General features: G+C 44.6%; 1 protein-coding gene across 2 annotated transcripts in view; it reads left to right on the forward strand.

The window, feature by feature from the left end:
- Positions 1-21,619, forward strand: part of MED13 (mediator complex subunit 13) — a 57,070-nt gene that overhangs the window by 30,996 nt on the left and 4,455 nt on the right. For both annotated transcript variants that reach the window (XM_063174104.1, XM_063174105.1), the window contains 21 exons: positions 1,608-2,291; positions 4,929-5,145; positions 5,969-6,053; positions 6,732-6,853; positions 7,987-8,077; positions 8,253-8,467; positions 8,875-9,071; positions 10,250-11,166; positions 12,541-12,708; positions 14,083-14,306; positions 14,807-14,996; positions 15,474-15,939; positions 16,556-16,775; positions 17,339-17,530; positions 17,664-17,887; positions 18,324-18,466; positions 18,589-18,747; positions 18,835-19,020; positions 19,602-19,750; positions 19,969-20,142; positions 21,204-21,304. In XM_063174104.1, coding sequence (XP_063030174.1) covers positions 1,608-2,291; positions 4,929-5,145; positions 5,969-6,053; positions 6,732-6,853; positions 7,987-8,077; positions 8,253-8,467; positions 8,875-9,071; positions 10,250-11,166; positions 12,541-12,708; positions 14,083-14,306; positions 14,807-14,996; positions 15,474-15,939; positions 16,556-16,775; positions 17,339-17,530; positions 17,664-17,887; positions 18,324-18,466; positions 18,589-18,747; positions 18,835-19,020; positions 19,602-19,750; positions 19,969-20,142; positions 21,204-21,304 — 5,124 coding nt within the window. The remainder of the gene's footprint in view (positions 1-1,607; positions 2,292-4,928; positions 5,146-5,968; positions 6,054-6,731; positions 6,854-7,986; positions 8,078-8,252; positions 8,468-8,874; positions 9,072-10,249; positions 11,167-12,540; positions 12,709-14,082; positions 14,307-14,806; positions 14,997-15,473; positions 15,940-16,555; positions 16,776-17,338; positions 17,531-17,663; positions 17,888-18,323; positions 18,467-18,588; positions 18,748-18,834; positions 19,021-19,601; positions 19,751-19,968; positions 20,143-21,203; positions 21,305-21,619) is intronic.

Consider the following 21,619-nt stretch of genomic DNA (forward strand, 5'->3'; position numbering starts at 1 on the left):
GGCACCTCTTCAGAGGGCTGTGGCATTAGCCTTGAAGGAGAAATCTGTTATAGGAATAAACCCCCAGACCTGCTCTCTGGGAAGGGTGGCTGTGTGGAAAACTGCTCCTCTGGGAGTGATACCAGTGTGTGTTTTATATATTACCTGGGGAAAAAGGGATCAAAACAAAGGGCAAAATGTCTAAGATTAAAAATATATAATATATGTATCTAATACAGCCCTTTTTGAGGCTGCAATGCCACACTGTTAATGCAGGTATTTAAATGAAATGGAAACATTAATTTCATTGAATTCTCAATTTCTGTACTTATGGCAGAATATTAATCTTTAGGTGACTGAAGTGTTGCAATAGGTTTAAACACTTCCTGTGATTTAAATGTTACACTGATTACCTTGCAGGGAATATTGGTATCTTAGGAAAAAATTACTGTCTGGAGGATGGAGCATTTTGAGAGAAATGCATTTTTTTAACTCCCTTATTGAAATGGTTGGTTAAAGTTCTGTGGAAATAGTTGTGTCCTGAGAAGAGCTGGGGTGTGGAGGAGGATTAAATGTTCTTTTCAAGGAGAATTTAGCTATGATAGCACTAGTTAAGAGCAAACCAGTCAATTAACTATGTGAGGTGTGTATTAGAAATATGCAATTGCCTAAAGAGAAATTGCAAAGACCTAAACCCCCTTATTATTCCACGTGTTTTGAATTCTAAGTGGAGAAAAACATGTGGATGTGTGTAAGAGTTTAAAGTAAAAATAGATTTTGATACCTCTTACCTTTTATCCCTGCCTAATCCTGTTTTTTCAATACAAGTGCTTCTTAACTTTGCTAATGGAAGAGTGGCAAAGAACTGCCAGGCACTGAGCATGTACCTGCAGTTCAATGGCTTAATCATAAACATTTCATTCTACACTTCAGCATTTCATGTGCCTCATTCTGTCAGATGATCCTGCAAGTTGGCATCTTGAACTTGCAGATGAAATGTTTGAGCTCAGGTGCATTTACACTGAACAGACCCAGCTGTATTAATGCAGTTGAGACACTGTGTTTTTCTTTTTCCCACACTTGCTAAATTTGTAAGTAAGCAGCTACAAAAGCCTTGTAATAGCTTGGAAATAGCTTTAGTAGGAGTGAGCTTGGCTTCTTGGTTCTTGGTGTTAATTTTGCAGTCCTTAACCCAGTGAGGCTTGGGCAGCTCTCTTGGCTGGTGTCAGTGTTTGAATTCCAGAAGCCATTCACTAATTCTTACGTTGTTCTACTGATTCATCAGCGCTGGCACAAGTTACAAATGATGAGGTTTGCATGTGACAATCTATTTCTGCTAAAGTAGTTATAAAATACTGTCTTAATTCTGAGCATTATTTGTGTGTTTGGCTCATAGGACACATGTAACAATATTTAAAATGGTATTGTAAAATCATACAGTGCTGCTCAAGTCACTCAAATTGTGGTCAGAAAGAAGGGGCAGCTTCACTTTGGAGCAGTTTTGGTTTCAGCTGTCTCTCACAGGCTGTTTAATGGCCTAGAAGCAGGTTCTTATCTAGTGAAAAAGAACACCACAGACATATTTGAAAGATTAATGTGGAGTCTTTTCCCCTGTATTAATTCTGCAGGCACAAAAATCTCAAACCAAGAAATTCAGGTCAACAGGGGCAGGCCCCACCTGTGGGCCCCCAGCAGCCGGCGGCTCCGAAGCACAAGACAAATGAGAAGCAAGACAAAGGGGATAAGCCACAGAAACGCCCTTTGACTCCTTTTCATCATCGTGTATCTATCAGTGATGATGTTGCCATGGAGGCAGAGTCAGCGAGTCAGAGGCTGGTGATGGCTGCCCCCGACAGCCAAGTGAGGTTTGCCGCCATCCGAAGCGCCGAGGGCGCGAAGGCGGCGCCGCTGCACGGGGCCGAGCTGGGCAGCTCCCCCCAGCCGCCCCCCCTCAGCCCCCACCCCTGCGACGGCCCCGACGAGGGCGTGCCCAAAGCCCCCTCCACGCCCCAGAGCCAACATTTCTACCAGATGCCAACTCCAGAGCCCTTGGTGCCCGCGAAAGCGATGGAGGACAGGCTGGATGGGCTGGCCCAGCCCTTCCCCGCCGCCTTCCCCGAGGTGATCGAGCCCACCGTGTACGTGGGCACTGCCATCAGCCTGGAGGAGGATGAAGCTGACACCACTTGGAAGTATTATAAAGTTCCAAAGAAAAAGGATGTGGAGTTCTTACCGCCCCAGCTTCCAAATGATAAGTTGAGAGATGATCCAGTAATACCTGCTGGACAGGAAAACGTAACATCAGTTACAGAGTAAGTGCTGCTTGATCCTGGGGTAAGAGCACGAGCAGTGAGAGAACAGGGAGGCCAAAGGCAGGAGGTTCTCAGTGGAAGGAGCAGAAATGCTGAGGGTGTGAGCACAGCTCTGGGTACAAGAAGTTAATCCTTGTGAAATGGGAGGACAAAGCCCAGTCAGATCTGTAGCAAGACTTTCCAGCTTTTTCTCATTTTAGTTCTGATTTAGCTGACAGCAATGATATTTATTTTTATACTATAAAATTAATCTCGTAGGCAGCCAAATTATGCCTATTAGAGACTTAAGTCCCTTCCTTCCCCCCTCCTCTCCCAAAAAAAAGAAATAACTTTTTCACTTCAGTATTTGTTTTCTTTGTTATTTGAAGAAAATATGGATGGTCTCAGCTGCAGAGATCCTGTTAAAGTTTCTTCTCTCATTTCTGCTCCTGTCTTCACTTAGAAGAGCTAATGTTACAAGCCCCAGCTTGTAAAACATTCTGCTCTGCTGCTTGTTTCCATTGGGATAAAGGAATTGGTCACTTTGGATACTGTTTTTAAGTCTGAATAAATTCTGGAGCTTAGGGCCACTGGAGGAAATCAAACTCTGGTGGTTTTAGTGTTAAAACTTTGAGCTCTGTTTTAAGCAGAATGAGCCAAGATGAATTTGCTTTACCAGTTAAACAAAGTCCCCAGTGAAGATCACCAGCACCAAATCCCCAGCCCACAAGAAGAAAAGCCCAGAAGCAGAACCTTGGCCCTTGGGCCGTGTCCCTGTGCTGCTGTGTGAGCAGGGAATTGTCCCTGTCACCCCTGTGCCACAGCAACTCCCTGTGGGGACCCTGCTGGAAAGGGACGGCCCTGGGGGCAGCAGGTGCTGACACGGCTGCTCACAGCTCAGCAGGGCTGGGGGTGCAGGAGGGGGGACAAACCTGGGCTGGGGGTGCAGGAGAGGGACAAACCTGGGCTGGGGGTGCAGGAGAGGGGACAAACCTGGGCTGGGGGTGCAGGAGAGGGACAAACCTGGGCTGGGGGTGCAGGACAGGGGACAAACCTGGGCTCAGGGCTGGCACCGAGGAATTGAAAGCTGCACCCAAAGCTGCCTCTATCCTCTATCCTCTATCCAGGCACTTCTGTCCATTCTTTTTGGTCTAAATTTTCTTGTTCAGGTGAAAGGAGATTCTTACTGTGATCAATATCAAATTATGGAGAGCTTTGGGTTTAATTTTAGGAGCTGGTGCTGAATTTGGGGTGGAAGAGCAGCTGCTCACAAGACAGAAGGCTGGAGTTGGTTTTTGTCCCGTTGCTGGCAGTGGGAAGCCACTGGTGGCAGCACTGGAATGGCTGGGTGGGAAAGCTGGAGAAGGAGTAAATGTGGTGTAGCTGCTTCTCTGTGCTCACACACAGCTCTGGACATCCTTTGTGGTCACTGTTTGAGAGACTCTTTCAAGATGTGCGTGTATGGTGTTTTTTAGTGCTTTTTTTCTTTGCCTTGAAATCACTTCAGCCCAGTAGATAAGGAAAGATGTTTCCTTTTGTCTCTTCAGGACATTGTCTTTCCTAGTTTGATTTGACAACTTACCAAAAACATCTTTTCCCCTGGGATATCTGGCTGTTAAATTCTCTTCCTCTCTGCTGGTCAAAAATACAGCAGAGGTGTTTCATTCCCCATTCCTAGAAAGTAATTTCCATCTCTTCTTCTGCCTTTTTATTTTCCCTTCCTGATGGCAATTTTTGCAGGATTTAGGAACTGTTTTGTTGAGCATGGAAGAGCAGCATGGATGGATTTGGCATTGTTGTTGGCTGTGAGATGATTCTTGGGACAGTTTGTTTCTAGGAAGTGTCTTTGACAAAGCCAAACTGTTTCTATAGTTGAGAGGAATGTGCAGGAGCTTCTGATCTTGTTTGAGGGAGCACCTTCCTCACCTGGTGCCTTCTGTTTGTTGGGGTGCAGAAAATGAAGCTGGTTCAGGGACACATCTACAGCTCATAATCAGAACAGTTTTTTCCTGGCCAATGTCTTTTTTCCCTGGTGCAATGCCACATTTGTGAAACCAATACTTCAGAGAGAAAACCTGAATTTCTGTGTACTGACCAGCTCCAGTTTTGGCTCAGAATGTTAACAAAAGAAAAATGCTGATAAAGGCAAATGTGGTTAGAATTTTCTCATTAGTAAATTAGTTACTGGTGTGCTGCAAGCTTCATTTGTATTGATCTGAGGGATATAAATGGCTCCTGAGCACAGTGGCATTTGTGTGCTTTACTTGTGATTATTGCTTGGGCTTTTTTGGGGAATGCACTGAGTAATTCTTTAGCCTGGTGAGTTTCTTTTAGTGGATGTGGAGAGTTGAATCCATTTGTGCCTTATAACAAATGACAGCCATGACCTGGGATAAATTACTAATCTTTATGTGAATTGACAGTGCTTGAGGAGAGAGGGGAGGATGAATCACACAGCTGGATCTGATGTGTGGAAGGAGGTGATATTAAATGAGTAATGATTTAATCTTCATCCCCAAAAGTTTTCTGAAGCTGGGCTGGGAAGGAAGGAAGTGGAAAGATGAAATTGTTCTTGTTAAGGCTGTGTAATAGCAGAAATAATTCTGTGTAATAAATGCTAAATAAATGATTTTGTGATTTTATTTTTCTTCTGTTCAGATTAATGGTGCAATGTAGGAAACCTTTGAAGGTTTCAGATGAACTGGTGCAACAGTATCAGAGTAAAAACCAATATTTAACAGCTGTAGCAACGGAAGCTGACCAGGAACCTGAAATTGATCCTTATGCCTTTGTGGATGGAGACGTGGAATTCCTGTTTCCTGACAGTAAAAAGGACAGGCAGAACATGGAGAGGGAAGTGGGGAAGAAACACAAGGTGAGTCAAGGAGTGAGGCTTCAAATCAGTGATGAGATTAAACAAATTGCCTTAGGCACAGGATAGAATGTAAACTCTTCTTTGTGTATTTAGAAGCAAATTAAAAACCAAATTATACTCCAGCAGAAATGATCAATGAAATTAAGCAGCATGTCTCCAATGACACCTAAATATTTTTTTTGGCACACTGGTGGTGCCATTGCATCAGGGCTCATGAGGAAAAAGCTGCTGGATCAGTCTGGTTCAGTGGCCTCCTGTGGAAATAGGTGCTGGCAGGTGCCTGGGGAGAGAGGGGGAACAAGGCCAGTGCTTTTTTCATGAGTGGAAAGGTCTGGGGGTAGGTGAGGTGAGCCCTGACTCGTTCCCTGGCCAGTGAATTGCAGTTTTTATTCTTTTTTTTGTGCTTTAGTGCAGCTATGTGAGACTTGTACTTAAAGCAAAAGGGCACCTACAGAAAAGGAGAAAATATAACTGCACTGGGGGCTTGTCTATGAAATACATTTGCTTATTGGAATTAGTTATGTGTGGATGCATTCATTCAGGAACTGGTACAGTTCATGTGTAGCATCTGATAGTGAGGGTTTTTCCTTAAGGTGTTGTAGCAAGAATCCACAGCTTGCTTTGTAAATTTATCCCCAAGACAAGCCCGGTGTTGGCAGCCCAGGCTCTGCTCCCCTGAGCCAGCAGCAGCCCCAGCCTGCCCTGCTGAGCTCACAGGGTAATGAGAACCTGATCCTCTCCAGGGACAGAATCCTCACAGGGACATCAAATACCTCCCACCCCACTCATTAATTTAAGCAAACTTTTCTCTCTTTTTTAATAGGCTGAGGATGGGACATCCAGTGTTACAGTTCTATCCCATGAAGGAGAGGATGCAATGTCTCTGTTCAGTCCTTCTGTCAAGCAAGGTAAAAGAGGCTTTTTTTCCCTCTCTGTCTTGTGTTATATTAATGATGTCTTGAATAGTCAATAGATTCCAACAGGGTGCTCAGTTTTGTGGTTTATGGTTTGTATTCCCCTTCAGTCTGCTTGGAACATTTCTTTGTTGCACCTTGCAGACAAATGTTGGCTATAAAGTCTAAACTGGAAGGGCCCTCACCTCTGTAAGATGGATGAGATGAAGCCAGTCCCTCTCACCCCTGGGTTTCCTTTCCCCAGCTGTGGGCAGAGCTCTCCAGTGCAGTTTCCATGCAGAGGCAGAGCTGGGCTCTCCAGTGCAGTTTCCATGCAGAGGCAGAGCTGGGCTCTCCAGTGCAGGTTCCATGCAGAGGCAGAGGCAGAGCTGGGCTCTCCAGTGCAGTTTCCAGGCTGAGGCAGAGCTGGGCTCTCCAGTGCAGTTTCCAGGCAGAGGCAGAGCTGGACTCTCCAGTGATGGTTCCAGGCAGAGGCAGAGGCAGAGCTGGGTTCTCCAGTGCAGTTTCCATGCAGAGGCAGTGGCAGAGGCAGAGCTGGGCTCTCCAGTGCAGTTTCCATGCAGAGGCAGAGCTGGGCTCTCCAGTGCAGTTTCCAGGCAGAGGCAGAGGCAGAGCTGGGCTCTCCAGTGATGTTTCCAGGCTGAGGCAGAGCTGTGCTTTCTCTCCCCACAGATGCCCAGCGCTTGGCTGCCCACGCGCGCACGGCCTCCACCAGCCTGTTCCATGAGACAGACCTGGTGGTGTCCTACACTGACCTGGACAATCTCTTCAATTCTGATGAAGATGAACTCACAGTAAGTGATGTGCAAAAACTCCTGGCAGGTGCCAGCTAAAAAACCATCGAGGAACAGCTCTTGTCCTCTGTGGTTTGGGGTTTGATTTCTTTGTGGTGTTTGTAGGAGAGGCTGCAGAACATTCACACAAACAGGAGCTGTGGCCCCTCGGTGCCAAACGGGCTGCTCTGCTCGACTCATGCAGGCAGATTTTAGATGCAAACAACCTTTTGATCTCACTTCCTTACAATGCCCACAGTGTGTGCTGCCTGAACATACCTTTAGTTTGAGTTGTACAGATTCAGCAGGTGCTAGTGTGTTCTCTTCCTGTGGTCTGGGCTCTGTTAACTGCTTCATCAAGGTAATATTGAAACCAAACAGCAACTTCTGAAAGAGAAAAGGCATTTAAACACTGGACACTCTGCCAAATAAGCTGCTTGTCTGCAGCAGCTATTATCTTGGAACAGTTTCTCTTACAGTCTGAATCCATTATCTTTCTAGTTTCTATTTCAATACTATTTGTAATCAGTTGTCTTTTCTGAACTGTGCTTTGCTCCACGTTTAATCCTAAATCCCCTTACCCAGACAAAATGCCCATCACCTTTAATGGGAGCTGGAGCTGAGTAAGGGCTGAAGGATCTTAACAGCCATCAAAGGTCATCAGTATGTAAAGGCAGTGTGTTTGCTCTTAAACATGAACACTTACCATCTTTAAACAGTTCAGATGTCTACAGATTGTAAAATATCTTTTCTTCTTTGACTTTTGACAGATATTTTCCCTGTATTTCTTGCTGCAGGATTTGTGTTTGTCTTTTCTGTTGCTGTGGTAGCACCAGTGATGTTAATATGGCTCTAGGAGTGTTGTGGTTTGTTCTGGTAAACTGTGGGCAGCCCTAATTTAGCTTCTTTTGCTGTCTGCTAACAGGATGAGGGATATTTTGTAACTGATTTTCCCTTCAATAACATTGTGACCTGTTGGGAGAGGTTCTCTGGGTTCCAAGAATTAAGAACAAGTGTAAGCCCAACCTTAGGCTTCTGAGCTATTTTAATTTTTCAAAGTATTATACAATGTCTCAGCTTTGTATGTGCAGGTGAGATTTCCTGTTAGCAGGAAACATGAACATGTGTTTATGTCTGAAATGCTTCTTTCTTAGCCTGGATCTAAACGAACAGTGAACGGCACTGATGACAAATCCAACTGCAAAGAGGCAAAAACAGGAAATCTAGACCCACTGTCATGCATAAGTAAGATTTATTTGTGTTTTCTTTTTGCCTAAAGAGAATGTAGCTGTAAACATTGACTCTAATATGTTGTGGCAATTTGGAAATGTACCCTTCATTTGCTTTGCAAAATTTGGAGACTTGGGAAATACTTCAGAAAGTTTTCATGCTCTAAAGTCTGCTTCTGATCTGAAATTAGGCACTGCAGATCTCCACAAAATGTATCCAACTCCCCCTTCACTGGAACAACATATTATGGGGTTTTCTCCAATGAACATGAACAATAAGGAGTATGGCAGCATGGACACTACACTTGGAGGAACAGTGCTGGAAGGGAATAGCTCTACTGTGGGGGCTCAGTTCAGAATCGAGGTGGATGAGGGTTTCTGCAGCCCCAAACCTGCTGAAATCAAGGTAGGTGGTGCTGACAGCCCTGATCAATGCTTGTGGTTATTGACCAGTTCATTACTTAAATCTGAATAGGAATGGGGGGAGATTAAGTACAATTTGTAACTTGTCCTGTGTTATTTTAAGGGAGGTAATATTCTTTGTAGTATGTATGTTTTACCCCTTAAGAGAGAGTAAAACCCGAGTAGGCATTAGTGAGCTGCAGAAATGCCTTTCAGTCACTGCAGTTCACTGAGGTTTGTTTTGGTGTATTGTGAATATTGTGTGCACACATCTCAGCTTTCCCTTGCAGCTGTGTCAGGATTTTGGGTTAAGGAACTGCTGCTTGAACTCGCTCCTGTTTTCTGGAGAATCATTTAATTGCTGCAGTGATCTAATCTACACACTAATGCTTTCCCATGTCTGACTTGCAGGATTATTCCTATGTCTATAAACCTGAGAACTGTCAGGCTTTAGTGGGATGTTCCATGTTTGCACCACTGAAGACTCTTCCCAGCCAGTGTCTTCCTCCCATCAAGCTGCCAGAGGAATGCATTTACCGCCAGAGCTGGACTGTGGGAAAGCTGGATCTGCTTCCTCCAGGCCCTGCCATGCCTTTCATCAAAGATGGGTACGACCCTGGGGGCTCAGCTTTGTGATGTGCTCACTCTGCCACCCCTAAATATTTATTTTGTCAATCAGTAATGGGAATATTTGTGTATACTCTGTGTTTATACAACCGACAAGAGCCTTTAAAAAGTCCTTCTGGCTAAACCTACTGCAGGAGACTCTTCTCAAAAGAGCTTCTTAACTGTACATACATTTTATTTGTTGTCTCCTTTAAAGGTTTCTTGGGGAAGCTTAATGGTGCAGGTCCAGGTTTAATAAGTAATGAAGATGGTAACAATCAAGATAAATGTAAACTTGGGACTTTGTTTTTGCAGTGGTGTAGTCAGTGCTGGAAGGGCTTAGTAGGTGGTGCTGCTGTTTCCTAAATTATTTTCTTAAGTAGCAGTAAACTCAGCTGTGCTGGGAGTAGGGAAACATTTCCTGTGCTGTGTGTCTGGGCCTGGTCACAGCAGAACTGCAGGGGATGTTTCTGTACCCTGCATTTGGTAGGGATGGTCTTGCTGCCAGCTCTTCTCAAGGAAAAGATTTCTTTCTTTTTCTCTTCTGCATTAGTGGCTGATAAAAAGGGATTAGGCAGCAAGGAGGTGTTATGGATTTCTTGATAAGATTATATGAATACTAAATCTTGGATCAAATACTGATGTTGCTTCTGTTACTCATTAGCAATATGTTTCCAGGACTCATTAGCCTTACATGTTTTTGGAGATACTCAGGTGCTTAGGAAAGAAAACGTTAAACCTTTCTAGGTGATACTTTCCTCATGGATTCAGCTGAATCTGCTGTCAACAGACCTGGTCTATTTTCTTAGTGTGTGTCAACACAACATGTAAATAAAACATGAATGAAAAAGGTGTCCTTTAGACTCCATACAACCACAGAATTTATAATTTATTCTGACCACACTTGTTTCCTGGGAGCTTTGTGCAGAGGAAAAGACGAAAGGAGGCAGGGAGAGATTCTTTAATGGTGCTGTCAGTGGGAGTCCCGCAAAGTCATTTAGAACAAACGCTCTTGAAGTTCCTTGGGGAATGAAAATCTTACTGTGGATTATGAAAGACTAGCTTAAAAAAAGCAAATATTAATTAGGAAGGTCCTTCTTTAGAAATCTGAGTCTTAAACTTCAAACCCAGTACGATGCTGTGTACTTAAAGCCTTTCCTTCTCTTGCGGCCGCCGCCAGCGATGGGAGCACCATGGACCAGGAGTACGGCCCTGCGTACACGCCGCAGACCCACACTCCGTTTGGGATGCCCCCCAGCAGCGCCCCTCCCAGCAATGGCGGGGCTGGGATCCTCCCCTCTCCCTCCACCCCTCGCTTCCCCACGCCCAGGACACCAAGGACTCCCCGCACGCCCCGCGGAGCCGGCGGGCCCGCGAGCGCCCAGGGCTCGGTGAAATACGAGAACTCGGATTTGTACTCGCCCGCCTCCACCCCCTCCACGTGCCGGCCCCTGAACTCGGTGGAGCCCGCGACGGTGCCTTCCATCCCCGAGGCACACAGCCTGTACGTGAACCTCATCCTCTCCGAGTCCGTCATGAACCTCTTCAAGGACTGCAACTTCGACAGCTGCTGCATTTGCGTTTGCAATATGAACATCAAAGGTGCTGACGTTGGAGTTTACATTCCTGATCCAACACAAGAGGCCCAGTATCGGTGTACCTGTGGTTTCAGTGCTGTTATGAATAGAAAATTTGGCAACAGTTCCGGGCTGTTTCTTGAAGATGAGCTGGATATTCTGGGGCGAAACACGGAGTGCGGCAAAGAAGCGGAAAAACGCTTTGAGGCTCTCAGAGCTACTTCCATTGAACACGGCAGTGGGGGGCTGAAAGAGCCCGAGAAATTGCCCGATGACTTGATACTGTTGCTGCAGGATCAATGCACCAACCTGTTCTCACCCTTTGGAGCAGCAGACCAAGACTCCGTGGCCAAAGTTGGTGCTGTCAGCAATGTGGTACGTGTAGAAGAAAGGGATTGTTGCAATGACTGCTACTTAGCCTTGGAACATGGACGCCAGTTCATGGACAATATGTCAGGAGGGAAAGTTGATGAAGCACTTGTGAAAACTACTTGCTTGCACCACTGGTCAAAAAGAAATGGTAAATATATAAACCAGTTTATTTTCTACTTGTCCACCTGTTCGGGGGTTTGTTTTTGAAGGGTCTTTTTTTGTGGTTTTCCTTTGTGGAGTTTGAATGCTGTTTTTGCCACCTGAGTGCTCGTACAGACTTCTGGTTGGATACCCAACCCTTCCATGTCCTGTGCTGATCACCAAGCAGAGGAAGGCCTCGGCTGCTCTCAGTTGTAAATTCCCAATATATATCTGAAGTGTAGCATGAGACCACTGTCAGTGTCCACAACACTTCACCAGGTTTATCCTTTAAAGAGCTTTTGGTGAGTGGCTCTCCAGAGGCTCTGGAATGATTGATGCCTGTAGGAAGGGTTTGAGTGGTGACCCTATTGTCAAGGCCACTGTGGCAGAATTAAACAACAGCTCTGATTCAGTTGCCTTTCCCCCTTCTTTAAGGAGGAGAGGGGGGCAGTAGGTTAATGGCACATGTGGCAAAAAGAAGCATTATTGTAGCCTTCACTGTGTGTTGAGTCTGCCAGAAATCCTTGGATTTTTCCTTCGAGGGCCTGACTAATGATGCAGTGTCTCCTGGAATACCTTCATTGTGTGTATTTGCTTACTGTTCTCTAATAGAATTTCAAGTGGCAACTCTTAACAGGATGAAAGATAAAGTTATGAATTACAGGTAGCTGCAGTTCATAGTTGTAAGTGAAGATGAGGAGGAATCCTGGGAGAACACAGCCAGGTTCCTGTGCCTTGCTGGGGGATTAACTTGGAAAGCCCAGACTGTAAATAAATTGATGTTTTCAGGCACACAGGAAAAGACTCTGTGTACTGTGACTGATGTTTGGGATAAAAAGATGTAGAGATACTTTAAAAGAGAGGACTTGGAAATAGTAGCCATGCCAAATTTTGTGTCAGCTTTTCATTCTAAAGCCTTGTACCTGAAATGGCCCAGTGGTGGCTCTGGATGAAATGGGCTGAGTCTGCTTGAGGCTTCCCTTGACTTCTGTGAAATGAGCACTGGGTGGCAGCCTGCAAATCTGCCTTATTTGGGAGGGGCAATCCAGGAGTTCCAGGCTACTTACAACATGTTTGGGGTTTTGGCTTGTTTTTGTTTGTTTTGTTTTTATTTTAGGGTGTTTTCCCTTAGCTTAACTCATAAGATGGGAGCCTTCCAATGGGAAAAACTCTAGAGAAAAAAACAAAATTAAGAAAGAAATCCATTTGTGTATTTTGTCAGGGGAAGAGGGAGAACTGTAAATCTGCTTGTGCTCCACTTTATGTATCCCAGCCTCTGGGTGCCTGCAGGTGTTTTATACAAGAGCTGTTGGCAGTGGAGGTGGTTTGTGCTGCTGGCTGTTGTTTGTGCAGCTGCCCTGACGTGTTTGTGTCCCTGCAGTGGTGGATGTGAGCATGCAGTGCTCCCAGGACATCCTGCGCATGCTGCTCTCGCTGCAGCCCGTGCTGCAGGACGCCATCCAGAAGAAGCGCACGGTGCGGTCCTGGGGCGTGCAGGGACCCCTCACCTGGCAGCAGTTCCACAAAATGGCTGGGAGAGGCTCCTACGGTAAGGGCTGCATGGAATCCTGCTCCCTGCAACCTCCTTCCCTTCCCTTCCCTTCCCTTCCCTTCCCTTCCCTTCCCTTCCCTTCCCTTCCCTTCCCTTCCCTTCCCTTCCCTTCCCTTCCCTTCCCTTCCCTTCCCTTCCCTTCCCTTCCCTTCCCTTCCCTTCCCTTCCCTTCCCTTCCCTTCCCTTCCCTTCCCTTCCCTTCCTTTCCCCCTTCCTTTCCCCCTTCCTTTCCCCCTTCCTTTCCCCCTTCCTTTCCCCCTTCCTTTCCCCCTTCCTTTCCCCCTTCCTTTCCCCCTTCCTTTCCCCCTTCCTTTCCCCCTTCCTTCCCTCCTTCCTTCCCAACCTCCTTCCCCTGCTCCATCCACACAAACCTCTGCTGCTCAGCCTGTTGGAATTCTGAACAGCACTTGACCTTTCTTTAAACTATCGAGAGCTTATTAGACAGAGGAGAATTCTTTTCTTCAGAAAAGAGAAAATATTTATATTCCTTAAAACAGGCAATGAATTAAAGATGTGCATTTAAAATTTACAGCTTCGGTTGCACTGTTTGTGTACACCTGACACTTCACCCAGTGAGGGATTGACATTGCAAAGATGGGTTTGGTGTTAAAAACAGAGTAACTGCTCAGGTTTTATACTCAAAAGTTTTCAATTCACTCCATTTTAATACCTCTAAACATAGGGAGTTAAAAATACTGATTTTGAAATGCTTGAGATAGTGTGCTTTATTGCTCACTGAGCACTGTCAGAACTGTGCTCAAGATCCAGGGTTATTCAGTATCTTGTCTCTTATAAATGTTTGGAGTGGCCAACATGTGATGCATTTACAGATAGAAGGTGAATTTTGTGCACTCACGATTTAATGACTTCATTAGCATATGAGATTGATTTACCACTGTGTTACGAGAGTGACCTTTCACCAGCAGATCTTTTGTAGCTATATTTAGAACATGGCAATTATACATTTACATGTTCTTAAGTTTGTTTCCTTGTCTGGCCCTTTACCCATCTGCTTAGAATATTTACATTTTTTTCCTTGTCTTTGGTCTCTGATTGCTTTGGCTCTGTGGGCAAAGGCTTCCTGGACAGGGCAGAACTGTTCCTATTTGCCTGTGTACTGATGGAAATATAAAACACTGTGGAACTTCTTCCTGAGGCCCTGAGATATTTCAAATAAAAACACATCAGTCAGCTGATGGGTTTTTTGCAGAGGGTTGGATCCTGTACTTTGGATCTGTAAAATGAGAACTATTCCATTGATAGCCAGTGCTCCTTCCTGTGAGATGCTGGGAACACCAGAGGCCGTTTTATTCATGTTTCCTTGAAGTTAATTTTAAGCTTTCTGCTTAAAAACATGCCTTGCTTTTCCAGGAACTGACGAGTCCCCAGAACCACTGCCAATCCCAACATTTTTGTTGGGATACGATTACGATTTCCTGGTGCTGTCTCCGTTTGCATTGCCCTACTGGGAGAGGCTGATGCTGGAGCCGTACGGCTCGCAGCGAGACGTGGCCTACGTCGTGGTGTGCCCGGAGAACGAGGCTCTGCTCAACGGGGCCAAAAGCTTCTTTAGGGATCTCACTGCAATATACGAGGTACAGGATTTGTGGCAGTTTGCACTGAAATGGATTTGGGAAAGGCTGTTTCTAATACGTGCTCGTAAGGACTTATCAGGCTTGTCGGGGCTGATAGCGACGCCCGCTCAGAATGCTATCTGGGAAAGCTGCTCCGAGGGATTTTAGGAATGGGCACTTGGAAGATAAGGGCTGCTCGTGCTGCTCCTTGTTCCCATGCGATAAACGCCACCCGGTGGCAAAGCTCTGCATTGCCATAGTGTTACCTCCATTTAATTAATTAATTACATGCTTGGGTTGAATGAAGATTAGAGTCGATTATTATCAACCTGGTTTTCTTGCATTTAGGAAAACGCTGACAGTAACCCATAAAATCACCATTCAACATTTGCTACTGGTGGGATTCTAGAGTTAAAATGTTACCTTGGAATATTGTAAATAAACTGGGAGTTCTCTGCCTTTCTATGATAGATAATTTGTGTGATATTTAGCAGCTTTTAAGGGTTTTTTTACCTTTGCAGTCCTGCAGGCTTGGTCAGCACAGGCCTATCTGTAAGTTACTGCCTGATGGGATCATGAGGGTTGGCCCTACAGCCTCCAAGAAGCTGTCAGAGAAGTTGGTCACGGAGTGGTTCTCCCAGACAGCCAATGCCAACAACGATGCGTTCTCCAAACTCAAACTCTACGCTCAAGTGTGCAGATACGAGCTGGGTATGACCATTTTAATGTTCCTTATTTCATACTATTGCCACTTACTCCTTTGCCATAGAGAAGAAGGAATCGTTACTGTCTTACTGATTAGGGGAGTTTTCTGGTTTTAAACTATACTTGAATATGTGCAAAAATGGCCTCTTACCATTCAGCAGTGCCTTTAGGGAATGGCAGTGGCTGCCTGATGGAGACTTCAGTTGTCTTCTTGTACTGGTGACTTGGATTCTGTAGCAGTGATTTCCAGCAATTCAACACACCTGGAAAAAAGTTATATTAAAAAGAGATTTCTTGATCTTTCTGGAAGGCTCTTATGAAAATATTAGAATTTTAAAATTTAATAGAGATTTTTTAATTTGAGAGGTAAAATGTATGCTTAAAGTTTGTTCTATTTTGTTACAACTGTAGACTTCCATAGGTGACATAACCATCAAAACAGCTGCATTATAAAATTTATGCTTTTTTTCCCCCTGGTTTTAGGTCCTTATCTTGCTTCTCAGCCTTTGGACAATTCTCTACTTTCCCAAACCAACCTGGTCCCTCCCTCCAGCCAGGCAGGCTCTGCTCTGCCCCCAGTGACAGCCCCTGCTGCCAATCCCAACACTCCATCATCAGCTCCCACAGCTCCCAGCAGCAGCACCATCCCAGTGACCTCCAGCAGTGCCATGTCCTCTGCAGCCACCACAGCCAACTCCACCCTGACCACCACTGCCCCCTCCTCCTCCTCTGCCAGCCTGGCCAGTGGCATTCCAACGAGCAAGCCTTCCTCATTCCCACCCTTCAGCAATATGAACAGCACCACTCCTGCCTCCCTGCCCGCCCAGGCTGCGCCGGTCCCCAACGGGCAAACTGGGGGGCAGCAGCAACAGCCAACACTGCAACCAGCAGGGATGTCTGGAGACACGGCTGCAGCACCTGCACAGCCCCATCCAGAGGTTTCTGAAAGGTAGGGAACTGCAACCACACCTTCAGCTAAAAATCAGCTCAGCTAACGTGAACTTTTACCCCTTCAATAAAACCCTGTATTTATTTTCACCAAGCTGCTTTTAAGGGAGATTGGAGAGTTCACTTGTGGTGGAGCTGAACCTTTTGGTTCCAGTTGTAGCTACAGTTCTAATTACATCTCAGTGTCTGCTCTGGTGCAAAAATAAACTTCCTTTTTTTCTTCTCTCTCTAAAGACAGGAAATTCACCAAACTACTCACTTCAATATTTTAAAGGGCTGGGGAAGGAGGGGGAGATAGATAATTGGCACCATCTTAGAGTTCTATTTTCTGTAATCAAAGTTAGAGTGGTGAAGACAGCTCTTACTGTAGATATTCTTGTTCCCCAGTTAAGCAATAGTTGAGCTGTTGAGCTGCTGTAATAAAGGAGGCTAAAGGAAAGAAAAGGGATTCAGAGTTACTGATAAGCTCCTATACAAAAATGACATTAAAAGACTGTTTCTTACACCACAGTTGACTCATTCAGATTAAAAATTGACAATTTGATTTAGTTTTGAAGTAAAACCTAATCTTTACAAAACTCAGCTGTTTGTAACTGGTTTCAAAATTTCATTCCCAGCACTATGGATCGTGATAAAGTCGGAGTCCCCACAGATGGAGATTCACATGCTATCACCTATCCACCTGCAATTGTAGTTTACATAATTGATCCTTTCACATATGAAAAAAAGGATGAGAACAGCAGCTCATCCAGTTTGTGGACACTTGGACTTCTGCGCTGCTTCCTGGAGATGGTTCAGGTTCTTCCTCCCCACATCAAGAACATCATTTCTGTGCAGGTGAGCCAACAGAAACAAACAGGGTATCCCTGGCTTTGGCTGGGTTTGGGGGCAGTAACACCCTCCAGGTGAAAGTTTCATTTCCTTCACAAACATTACTTACAGTTCTCCAGCTGTTAAACCATCAGGTTATAGCTTTTAGAGCAGTTTGGGTGCTGTTAACCAAAGCTGAATCCTGTTGTACATTCCAAACTCATCAGTTTTAGCTCAGAGGAAATGTAGTGAGTAATGGGTGAGGCATGGGAAAGCTGCTGCTCCTGCACTGGAATCTGCAGCCTGACCCTGCTGGGCTGCAGGCAGAGCTCCTCCAGCTGCAGGACCCGTTAACATAGGGCAGCTTTTTGGAGGAATCATTAAGATTCTCTTCTAAACAAATTATTTCTTCCTCTGAAGAAAATTCCATTGGGAATAATTTCTTGAAGTCCCACAGGGCTTTGGAAGAATTAGAAGAAATTTGACTGCAAAGTAAAATTCAAAAAGCAATGTACCAAATACTGTGTCAGAAGCCATTTAATCTGTTGATAAGACAATGATTTATTTTTTTCTCGTCTCCTGTGTTGCAGATTGTCCCATGTCAGTACCTGCTGCAGCCTGTGAAGCACGAGGACCGGCAGATTTACACTCAGCATTTAAAATCTTTGGCATTTTCAGCTTTCACTCAGTGCCGGAGACCTCTCCCAACTTCCACCAACGTGAAAACCTTAACTGGCTTTGGGCCAGGGTTAGCCATGGAAACTGCTCTGAGGAGCCCTGATGTGAGTATTGTTCATGAGATGGTGGGATTATCCAGATCAGAGGAAGGTCCCTGCTTATCAACCAGCCATCTTTTATGTTGGGAATAATTTCTTACCCAAACTTCATTCATTGTCTGCTCTGTCATCTTTCTAGAGACCTGAGTGTATTCGACTCTACACCCCTCCTTTTATACTGGCTCCAGTGAAGGACAAGCAAACAGAGCTGGGAGAAACCTTTGGAGAAGCTGGCCAGAAGTATAATGTGCTTTTTGTGGGCTACTGTTTGTCTCATGATCAGAGGTGGCTGCTTGCATCCTGTACAGACCTCTATGGAGAGCAGTTAGAAACTTGCATAATTAATATTGATGTACCAAACAGGTAAGAACCAAACTTTAATTCATTTTTAGCAAGTGTATTTTCTCTCATTCCCCTGAAGAATTACATTGGTTTGGTACTGTAAGAATAACTGACTTTTGTAGACTTGCTGTGCTGCAAAAGTGGCTACAGCAGATGAATATATTCCCTATTATGTGCATATAATTTTGAGTTAAATTTCTAGAAGAGCACAGTTTAGTTTCATGTGATTATTGAGTGTTACTGTGTGTGTTCCTACTTCTCCATCTCACTTACTGGCTGTTAATGTCAGTTTTAGAATGTGATTAATTTAAAAATCCCAAACCCCCTGAAGCTGCAGCTGATGGACTGCAATACCAACACTCTGGTGAATGTTCAGGTTAATACAAAAATGTTCTAAACATGGCATTAAAAACTTGTTGCAGTTTTAACTTTGTTTTCCCTTCTTTCTTTCTTCTAGAGCTCGTAGGAAAAAGGGTTCTGCCCGCAGACTTGGTCTCCAGAAACTCTGGGAATGGTGCCTGGGACTGGTGCAGATGAGCTCTCTGCCATGGAGAGTTGTCATAGGCCGCTTGGGAAGAATAGGACATGGGGAATTAAAAGGTAACAGCAGGATTTTTTTTAGAGTCTAAAGCTTGATTTAAAGCTTTAATATTTCAGTAGTATCAAATGTGTCCATCCCTGTTTCTGGAAGAGAACCTCACAAGTGAGATTTCCTCCCGCAGACTGGAGCTGTTTGCTGAGCCGCCGGAACCTGCAGTCCCTGAGCAAGCGGCTGAAGGACATGTGCAGGATGTGTGGGATCTCTGCTGCAGACTCCCCCAGCATTCTCAGTGCTTGCTTGGTGGCCATGGAACCCCAGGGATCCTTCATTATTATGCCAGGTATTTGGGAAGCTCTCTTTTTTTAGCACATGAACTCACAGCTCAGGCTTTGTTGAACTGAGGGAATGTTTGGTTTCTCCCGCGCAGATTCCGTGTCCACGGGCTCGGTGTTCGGGCGCAGCACCACTCTGAACATGCAAACATCCCAGCTGAACACGCCCCAGGACACGTCCTGCACCCACATCCTGGTGTTCCCCACCTCTGCCTCTGTGCAGGTGGCATCATCCACCTACACCACTGAGAACCTGGATCTGGCCTTTAACACAAACAATGGTGTGTACTTGCATTTGATCTCACCTTCTAAAAACCCCTCATCACTGTCCCTATCATGAGAATAAACTGTTCATTCTAAGGAACTGTAGCCATGATATTTTCTGAAAAATCCTTTCCTTAGGATTTTTCCTCCTGAGAAGCTGAGAGGCCTCAGGAACAAAATGTAAACATTGATTATCTGCTGCTGTGGAATGCAACAGGTGCATCTGTGATTGCTCTCATGTGGTTGTTTCTAATCAATGGCCAATCACAGTCAGCTGGATCAGACTCTCTGTCTGATACACACAAGCCTTTGTTATCCATTCCTTTTTTTTCTATTCTTAGCTAGCCTTCTGATGAAATCCTTTCTTCTATTTTTTTAGTATAGTTTTAATGTAATATATATCATAAAATAATAAATCAGCCTTCTGAAACATAAAGTCAGATCCTCATCTCTTCCCTCATCCTTGGACCCCTGTGAACACTGTCACAAGGAACCATTTCCATTTCTATGGAAAATCCCTTTATTTCTGAATGTATTGTCTTATCCTGCACATGGTGAAATTGTAGGAATTCACTGATCTTGTTTTTTTTTTTCCAAGATGGAGCAGATGGAATGGGAATCTTTGACTTGTTAGACACTGGAGATGATCTTGATCCTGATATTATAAATATTCTTCCTGCATCTCCTGGTGGATCCCCTGTGCATTCTCCAGGGTCCCACTACCCCCATGGAGGTGATATGGGCAAGGTAACTATTGGAGTAAATACAGTTTTGTGTGTGTGTTCTGTCTGGTTTTTCTCCATCTGGTAATTTCCTTTTGTGGAATGAAAGCTTTTAGATCACCTGGATATTGGATTGTCATGTCATGCTTGGATATTTCTAAATGCTTTGTGTTTCAGAAGCTACAGAAAATTTCTATTAAATTTGTGCTCTCCTACTCTGAACCTTGGCCTGTTGTGTTGCAGGGTCAAGGCACAGATCGATTGCTTTCCACAGAATCTCACGATGAAGTAACAAATATCCTGCAGCAGCCACTGGCCCTTGGTTATTTTGTGTCAACTGCCAAAGCAGGTCCATTGCCTGACTGGTTTTGGTCAGCGTGTCCTCAAGCACAAAATCAGTGTCCCTTGTTTCTTAAGGTACTGTCCTGGCAGAGATTGGAGCAGCCTGAGGGTCTAGGGGTGAAAACTGTTCTGGTTAAACCGAAGTCAGTGCATGTCTCTGGGGATGGCTCTGCTCTTGCTTCGGGAGAGGCCAGGTGGATTCAGTTTTTGAGATCTGGCTGTTGGGAAGGTTCTGCCTTGCTCATGGTTTCTTCCTGGTAGTCTGGACTCTTTTTTCCCCCTGGCTTTATGCTCCAGGGTTTTGTAAGAACAGGTTGAGTTCCTGGACAGAGCTGGGCTGAGGCTGGGCTCCTGTGGGGGCTGGTGGTAGAGAGGGAGGTACATAAACACAGTATAGTAACTCAGTTGCCCTGGGTAAAATAAGGAATAAATGAATCTTTCTGGATTGCACAAAGCATAAAAACTGTTTTTCCATGTTGGCTTTGCACTGTATATCTGTCTGGGTGTTGTCTGAGCCCCTTATCTCCTTATGGCACAATCAAGACACACTTGGCACATTTAAGGCCGTACATTGGTATAGAGAGAAACTTTCTGTATGAACAAATCAGCATCTCTGATACTGTGCTTTGTTTCCTAATGATCCAGATAGATCCTCTGCAGCCTCGTTTGTGTCTGGATTAGCAGCTCCTCTTGGCCTAAGCTCAGCTGTGGCTTTGCTATAGGATATTATTTTGAAGAGAGGATTTATTATTTACTCTAAGCAGCTCTAGATATGAAATATAAATAGACCAGGCCTATAGAAAGCAGCTGAACTTTCAAGTCTGTGTGTTATTAAACATCTTGGGCCACTTGAGTTGAGTTTTTAATAATCACTTAATGTAGAAAAGGGATTTAAAAACACCCCATACATATATTTCACTACTAGCACTGTAGTGCTAGTAGCTTTTAGCAGAGATCTGTGTGAGAGAATAGAAATATTCTGAGAATTCCTGAACTTGTGGATGGCTTGAGGATAAAATTTGTTTTGGCTTGTGTGTCAGACAGAGAAGGTGCCTGCAAGCTACAACAACATGGGGGAAGGAAATGTGGTGTAGCTGATCAGGCAGTAACTTCTGGCTTCCTTCTTCCTTCCTCAGGCCTCTTTGCACCTCCACGTGCCTTCAGTGCAATCAGACGAGCTACTCCACAGTAAACACTCCCATCCACTTGATTCTAATCAAACTTCTGATGTGCTCAGGTATTTATCATTGATCACCTGCAGAAATATTGTGCAATTCATTTTTAATGCTGCTGCGGTGAAGCTGCATGTTTGTTTTTCCTGCTGTTTTTTATTTTTTCTTTGTGAAGCTGATATCCTTAGTGCAGATAAATTGCTGTGCTTGAAGTGATTGTCACAGAACAGTAGAATAAAAACCAAACATCTCTGAGCCTTTCTTTAAATAACCAGTCTTTGAAAATGTTTGAAAAACAACAAATTCCTCAAACTAGAGGAGAGTTCTGGGTTTTTTTTTTTTTTTGTGGTTTTTTTTTTTTTTTTTTTTTTTTTTTTAAT

Source organism: Melospiza melodia, chromosome 21 (genome assembly GCF_035770615.1).
Source record: "Melospiza melodia melodia isolate bMelMel2 chromosome 21, bMelMel2.pri, whole genome shotgun sequence".
Taxonomy (NCBI): Eukaryota; Metazoa; Chordata; class Aves; order Passeriformes; family Passerellidae; genus Melospiza; species Melospiza melodia.